This window comes from Mustela nigripes, chromosome 8, assembly GCF_022355385.1.
Source record: "Mustela nigripes isolate SB6536 chromosome 8, MUSNIG.SB6536, whole genome shotgun sequence".
NCBI classification, from domain to species: domain Eukaryota; kingdom Metazoa; phylum Chordata; class Mammalia; order Carnivora; family Mustelidae; genus Mustela; species Mustela nigripes.
In genome coordinates this window covers 15,454,421-15,462,137 of record NC_081564.1, presented here as the reverse complement: position 1 = coordinate 15,462,137, position 7,717 = coordinate 15,454,421, and the positions used below count along the sequence as shown (strand labels likewise).

Here is a 7,717-nt window from a genome sequence, read left to right as displayed (position 1 = left end):
ATTTATTTCAGAGAGAGAGAGAGAGAGAGAGAGAGAGAGAGAGAACACAAGCAGAGAGAGAGAGAGAGAGAAAGAGGGAACACAAGCAGGGGGAGTGGGAGAGGGAGAAGCAATCTTCCCCTGAGCAGGGAGCCTGATGTGGGGCTTGATCCCAAGACTCTGGGATCATGACCTAAGCTGAAGGCAGATGCTTAACAACTGAGCCACCCAGGAGCCCCTTTTATGACAGTTCTATTTGGCAGTGTCTTATCCTTTTATTTCCTGCACATCCACTCTTGGTCTCTTCTTATTTGCTCTCCCCATGCACTTTCCGTGCAGCTACTACTCCTGAAAGAAAATTGGTAGAGTTAATGTGGTTTTGGCTGTAGGTTTCTGTATTCATTTTATTTGTTCTTTATTCCTTGTCTTGTTTCACAAGGGATTTGCAGAGGCCGGTAATTGTTCTAACGGGAAATTAGGATATCTGGGCAGGATTCGGGGCAGTGCAAAACAGTGCTGCTAACACTGCATTCTAATTTAGGATGAACAAGTCCCAAGATTCTGGTAAAGGCTTCTATTTCTGATGTCAGGAAACTAACAGGTTTGGCTGGACTAGAAAAATCAGAATCCATCTTCAGGCATTGCTGAAAGCCCTTATATCAAGTCAACAGCTGGCTATAACACACTTTGCATCCCCCCTCACCTTGCCATCCCCGACAGGTCATTCAAAAACATTTCTTAGTTTTACTTGACGTCTTTGTGTACTGGGTCAGCCCTTGCAACATAACAAATGCAGAGGCTAGGAGAATTTCTAACGTCTTCTGAGAAGCAGGTTTTGTGTAAGACCAAAGGATTTGGAGTCAGTCCAGGAGTTCTAAACGCCATTCCACCACATAAAAGTTGAATGCCCCCAAACGAGCCACTCTATTTCTCTCAGTTTCAGTTTTTCCATTCGTAAAATGTGGATTATAGTTCCTCTCTCTTAGGGTTGTGATAAGGACTAAATGAGATGAAGTGCTTGGGAAGGGAGGGGGCTTAATAAACAATAGCTCTCATTATCGTCCCAGGGAGGAAGAGCAAGTTTATATTTGGGGGGAGAATTGTATTCAGCAGGTCTGTCACTTTTTGTACCGATGCACACACGTCTGTGTGCATTGATGCATGTGACAACACATTTCCAGTTCTATCTAGTATAGGAATTAGAATAGGAAAGACCGTCTCCTCCTTTAAATTTTTTATATACATAAACAGAACACGTCTATAAATACATGCACACCCAATTTAATAATTATGAAACAAACATCCATATTATTATCATCCTGGTTAAGAAACAGATCATAGCAACACCCCGACACCTTGAATGGCCTCCATTTTAACCCACCGGGGAACCACTCTCCTGACTTTTGCTTTCTTTATGGTTTTACCACCTGTACGTGCATTCCTCTCTTTACATGTTTTTGGTCTGCTTTTGAAATTTATATTAGTGAAACCATACCTTATTCTAATGTCATTTCCTTCATTCAACATTGTTTTTCTTTCTCTCTTTCTTTTAAAGATTTATTTGTGAGAGAGAGAGATAGTACAAGCAGGGGGAGAGGGAGAAGCAGACCGCATGCTGACCTGGGAGCCGGAGGTGGAGGTGGGATTTGATCCCAGGACCTGGAGATAATGACCTAAGTTGAAGGCAGACGCTTAACCACCTGAGCCACCCAGATGTCCCTTTCCAGCATTGTTTCAAAACTCATACGTCTTTGTGTTTAGCTGTATTTATTTTCATTACTGTATAAAGACACTGCGGTATTAAAAAAATGATACATTGTTCTGCTGATAGACATTTGCGTTGCTTCCAGGCTTTTTTTTTTTTCCATTGTCATACAATACTGTTTGTACATTCTTGTACATGTGAGCCATAGAATGTGTTTATCTTCAGTTTTACCAAATAGAGCCAAACTTTTTTCAAGACTGTACTGATTTATAGTCCCAGCAGCTAGGTATGAATGACTGAGGCTCCACATCTCTGAAAAACAGATCTTCCCCTCCCCTTTTTTGGGGGGACGGGGGCGGTGAGCATTATATCTCGCTGCGGTTTTACTTTTCTCATTTCGTGATTATGTAGGAGGTTGAGCACCTCTGTATACGTTTGTGGGCCACTTCGATTTCCTCTTTAGTGAAGTGCCCATTTAAATCTCCTGCGTTTAGTTGATTTTAAAATGTCCTTTCAGACAACCTCAATACTTTCACCTGCGGGTGGTTGGGCAATCAGCCCGCAGTTGCAGTAGCCGAGGCAGGTTGGCAGTTCGGGCTCCAAACATTTCCTGCCCCAGCTGTAGCAGAGAACGAGCCGATTTCCCCCAAATAACGAGTGCTTCGATTTTAGCCCGGTTTAAGGAGCAAGAAGACCAGGGCGGCCTGGCTGTTTTCCTCCTCGCTGGCCATGAAAGCAGAGGATAGCGCCCCGCCGTCCCCAGGGATCCCGGACACCAACAGACGCGTCCTCAAGCGGAGCGTCCTGCCTAACCGCCAATTTCAAACTTCCAGGAGCGGCCCTCCGGGGTTTGTCCCTCCCCGTTTTCCATTGGTCACGAGTCAGAGGAAGAAACAATCTGATTGGTTCTCCCTTTCACTTCCTCTATCCCTTTAAGGACTTGGGTGGGGCTCGGTTGGGACGCGGCGGGTCATTTTAAGAGCGGGCACTCTGATTGGTTTGGACACGCCTGAGCCCCGCCCATGATGTTCGCCGGGTTCAAACGCGGCGGCGGGAGGCGCGGGGTGGAGCAGAGCGCGGACCGGCCGGGTCGGCGGAGCGTGAGTCCAAACCCCGCACGCGCATTTCTCCCTCACTCCCCTCTGCAAGGCCCGGGGCAGAGCCGCCTCCACCCACACCAGTCCCGGCTTTCCCTCCCGTTGCGGGGAGGGCGGTGGTGTAGCCCCCAAGGTTGCTGGGGGCCCGAGGGTCTTCCCAGGTCCTCCTCCGAGAGAGCCTCAAGGTCTGTAGGTGATGTCCGGGGCAGGAGTTGTTCCCTTCTTAAACCTGGAGGGGGTCCCCTGTGTGTTCCGCCTTCGCTCTTTGTCAGCATTACCTGCATTATTCCGTCTGGTGGAGTGCGGCAGCTCCCTATTATCCGCCTTGTGCGACTTCACACCCTCGGTTCCGTCAGTCACCTCCCGCTTCCCGCGTCGTTCCCTCTGCTGCAGCCCCTCTCGTCTCCCTGCTATTGTCCGAGAAGGCCAGGTCCTGCCTCAGAGCCCCAGCCTGGGCTGTTCCCTCTGCGCGGTACGCTTTTCCTGCCTCCCCCGCCCATCAGCAAGGATTACTGTTTACCCGCTTCAGATCTGGCTTCAAATGTTACCTTCTCAGTGAAGTCTACTCCGACTGCGCTGTTAAAAACAGCGCACACGCACCAATTGCCCTTACCTTGCTTTCTCTTTTTTAACCTTGTAGTACATATTTCTTTGCAACGTACTATGTAATTCTTTTTTTTTTTTTTTATTTTATTTACTTACTTGACAGAGAGAGAGAGAGAGAGAGAGAGATCACAAGCAGGCAGAGAGACAGGCAGAGAGAGAGGGGAAGCAGGCTCCCTGCCCAGCAAAGAGCCTGATGCGGGGCTCGATCCCAGGACCCTGAGATCTTAACCTGAGCCGAAGGCAGAGGTTTAACCCGCTGAGCCACCCAGGCACCCCTGTAATTCTCTTTTTTCAATCATTCATTCAGTAAGTATTAGCACCAACTGTGTGGCGGGCTGGGTCTCCCGCCCTTGTGGAGGTTACAGTATTGGTGGTGCAGATAAAAAACAAATTGATTTGTAAGAGAATATTTCAGGTAAGTGTATGATCTCTTGTTGCTGTGAGTAAAAAACCTTTTTTTTTTTTTTTTAATGTGCATTGTCAGCCTGAACTTCCTAAGTTCTGTTTTGTGGCGGCTGGTTTTCACCTCCCTATCCTTGACATCTTCGTGGAAGATCAGGATCTTTCAAGTGCTTCCTCCTCGTTTGGCTGCACACACTTGACCTTCTCCTGGAGCTCTTCATCACTGGAGAGATGCTGAAGTTCAAATATGGAGCACGGAATTTGCTGGACGCTGGTGCTGCTGAATCCATTGCCACCCGGGCCTCCAGGCTGAATCATTTCTTCCAGGTAACAGGCTGCCAACTCTGTTCACCTGTGTTTGTTTCCCTGGAACCTCCTTGTCACTTTTATTCTTATTATAGGACTGAGGCTAATCTTCTAGGAAAAATCCCATTTGGTGTTTTATACTTGCTGATAGTATTGGAAAAAGGAACCACTGTACAGACAGAGGAGTAGATAGCCAACCTTGTCCTTGAAGGGAGATCTTTATTTATTTTTAAAATCATTTCTCCCACTTTACTTATCTGTACTACGGTTTGCCCTTTGTTAAAGAAAAACAGACAAAGGCATTCTTTTGGCTAAAATTGCTATAGGTATAATCCTATTTCTTTTGGTTGAAGAGTTGTTTTTTTTTTTAAGATTTTTTATTTATTCATTTGACTGGGGGGCGGGGGAGAAGGGATAGGCAGAGGGAGAGGCAGGCTCCTTGCTGACCAGGGAGCCCGAACCGGGACTCCATCCTGCACCCTGGGATCATGACCTGAGTTGAAGGCAGACACTTAACCGACTGAGACACTTGGGCGCCGTCTTGAAGAGACCTTTATTTAAAACAAAACGAAAAAACAAACAAACAAAAAAACCGATTTGGTAAATACCCACACCTTGAAACCCATACTCCGCTCAAGATAAAGAACCTTCCTGTTTCTATGGCTGCAGAAGTGTTTCAGCTCAGGGAATAGTTTCCAAACAGATTTCTAATTCTTTTGTTTTTGATGTAGATGAAACATTGTTGATGTAGAGATCCTTGTTTGACTTGTGTAACCCCAAGTCAGGGGAACAATCCCGATAGTGGTAAGGATTTGGGTTTGAATCCTGGCCCCAGCACTTGTTGGCTGTGTTACCTTGGGTGACTCAGTTGCCTTCTCTGCATCCATTTGCCACTCTTTCAAACAGAGGTTATAGCACCAAATTCACAGGGTTATCATGAGGATGAAATGAGATACTTTACGTAAAGCACTTAGTTTCTTGCTTAGGTCTTGGTAAACCATTGGTTATAAATGGTAACTATTATTAATGCTAAGTGTAGAAATAATACTAGTTATAATAATGATAAATTTAAGGGCACCTGGGTGGCTCAGTGAGTTAAGCCTCTGCCTTTAGCTCAGGTCATGATACCAGGGTTCTGGGATGGGGTCCCACATCTGGCTCTCCGGGGAGTCTGCTTCCCTCTCTCTCTCTGCCTGCCTCTCTGCCTACTTGTGATCTCTCTCTCTCTCAAATGAATAAATAAAATCTTTAAAAAAAAAATGATAAATTTATGTAGGCTTAGGAGTAATTATATTTAGGAAGGTATTTATTCAAGGATACCTATGTGATAAATACTGATACTTTCTTGGTAACTCTCCCCTACCCCCCACTGCCCCAAATACTGGTATTTAGGAATGTTCAAACAGATCAGAATGGAAACAGATTGAAAGCTTAGGTTGGTTGTTCTGTGGGACCACTTCTGTCACCATTTTAAGTCATGAGACATTTTTCACAAATGAATAATTTGTTCCTAATGCTAGTTAGCTAACCGGAGTGCTGCTGTGTTTTATCATTCCAAAACTTTTTTGACTTATTACAAAATTGGCTAAAGGCATATAATGTGCTCCTTATGTAATAATTGTGGCTTCCAATGTGCTGGATACTGAGCCAGCATGCTCCTGATTATCTCACTTCAGCTCTGTAACAGATGTGAGGACATTTCTTATTTACATTTTAAAAAGGAAGAGAAAGGGGTGCCTGGGTGGCTCAGAGGGTTAAAGCCTCTGCCTTCGGCTTAGGTCATGATCCCAGGGTCCTGGGATCGAGTCCCCCATCGGGCTCTCTGCTCAGCGGAGCAGAGCTTCCCTCCTCTCTCTCTGCTTGCCTCTCTGCCTACTTGTGATCTCTGTGTGTTAAATAAATAAATAAAATCTTAAAAAAAAAGAAAAAAAGGAAGGAGACAGATATTGAGGGAAGCAAGGACTTGCTCAGGATCACGTAGCTTATAAATGACAGAGCCAGGCTCCAATTTTATTCTGACAACAGAAGCTGGGCATGTAACCATTGGGAAGACTGCCAGCGTGTGTTAGAATTTATTAAGTGTGTATTATATTTAAATGTCATTATATAGCAAGAGTTGTGGGTAAATCCCCAGTTCATCTTTTTTGCATGATGAGTTCTTCCCTGTCCCCAGGAAAGCTATTATGTGCAAGTATAACATACACCTAACATTTATCTAACCAGGTATGGATACTGGTCTTTCCCTGTATAATACTGTTTTATTTTTATTTTTATTTATTTATTTATTTTTTAAAAGATTTCATTTATTTATTTGGCAGACAGAGATCACAAGTAGGCAGAGAGGCAGGCAGAGAGAGAGGGGGAGCTGAGCAGAGAGCCTGGTGCAGGGCTCGATCCCAGATCCCTGGGATCATGACCTGAGCCGAAGGTAGAGGCTTTAACCCACTGAGCCACCCAGGCGCTCTCTATAATACTGTTTTAATGAGGTTTAGATAGAGGAGTGATTTTGTTTTCCATGCAGGGAAGTAGTTTGGACCGGTTCTTAATTTCTACTTAACATTGTACTTGACTTCCCAACGAGTTTTGTGTCGGTGGTTGGAAGACTTTTTGAGCCAGGAAAATTTCACAAATTTGTTAGGTCAACATAGGCTTTTTTATTTTGCCAAGTAAGGGATGTAAGAAGGATGTAACAAAACCGATATAGAGAAAAGCCTGTTATTTTCTGGTCCTTTCATTTCATAAAGAAGGGATATTTTTAAGAAACACCAACAGAGGAAGGACATGATTTTAGAATAAAAGATCACTTTATTTGTTTTTTTTTTTTTTTAAAGATTTTTATTTATTTGACAGAGAGACAGGGAGAGAGGAAATACAAAGCAGGGAGAGTGGGAGAGGGAGAAGCAGGCTTCCCACTGAGCAGGGGGCTGGATGCCGGGTTTTATCCCAGGATCCTGGGATCATGACTGAGCCGAAGGCAGCCGCTTAACCTTAACCTCTGAGCCACCAGGCACCCCTACAGATCACTTCAAATTGAATGTATTTATCTTTATACACCAGTCATCATGTGGCATTCAATTTCTCTCATTTTGTGTCAGACTTGAGTACTTGGTGAAGTGTCAGTACTTTATGTGGGAACTGTTGCTTTAGTTAGTCTAAGCTCAGTAAAGATCAGATGAACAAAGACTATTTTTCAGAATTTGTTGCAGAACTATAACTAAAGGGGAAGGTATGGTGGCTTGTGACCCAATATCTCGCATACCTGGCTGAGGCTTAAATCTCTTGGTGAGCTTGTTAAGAAAACAGATTCTCAGTGACAAACTGGAAGGTTCTAGTTCAGTAGGTCAGGGATAGCACCAGAGACTTGTTTTTCAGCTAAGATCTTCAGGTGATTCAAATGTAGCCAGCCAGTTCAGTTCTAGTATCCGGTGCTGTGTACAAAACCGCTCACAAAGTTGAAAGCAGCAGTGATTTATTTTTTTCTTATGATTCTGTGGGTTGTTTGGATTCAGCTATGTAGTTCTTTTGTTCCGCCTTGTGATATCAGCTGGGGTCACTGAAGGGGCCATATTGTGTTGAGAGCTTGGCTGGGGCTGGACCATCTGACTGCTGGCTGGGGCATCTC

The 7,717-nt window shown here is 44.6% G+C and overlaps 1 protein-coding gene across 7 annotated transcripts in view; it reads left to right on the top strand.

Moving 5' to 3' along the window:
- Positions 1–2,735: 2,735 nt before the first annotated feature.
- CIT (citron rho-interacting serine/threonine kinase) overlaps positions 2,736–7,717 on the top strand; it is a 166,940-nt gene continuing 161,958 nt past the window's right edge. For 6 of the 7 annotated variants that reach the window (XM_059408554.1, XM_059408553.1, XM_059408552.1 and 3 more), the window contains exons 1-2: positions 2,742–2,966; positions 3,872–4,116. In XM_059408554.1, the coding sequence (XP_059264537.1) occupies positions 4,021–4,116 (96 nt within the window). In that variant the 5' untranslated portion in view covers positions 2,742–2,966; positions 3,872–4,020. Of the gene's footprint in view, positions 2,967–3,871; positions 4,117–7,717 lie in introns of all 7 variants that reach the window. The other variant, XM_059408549.1, reaches the window with a different exon arrangement.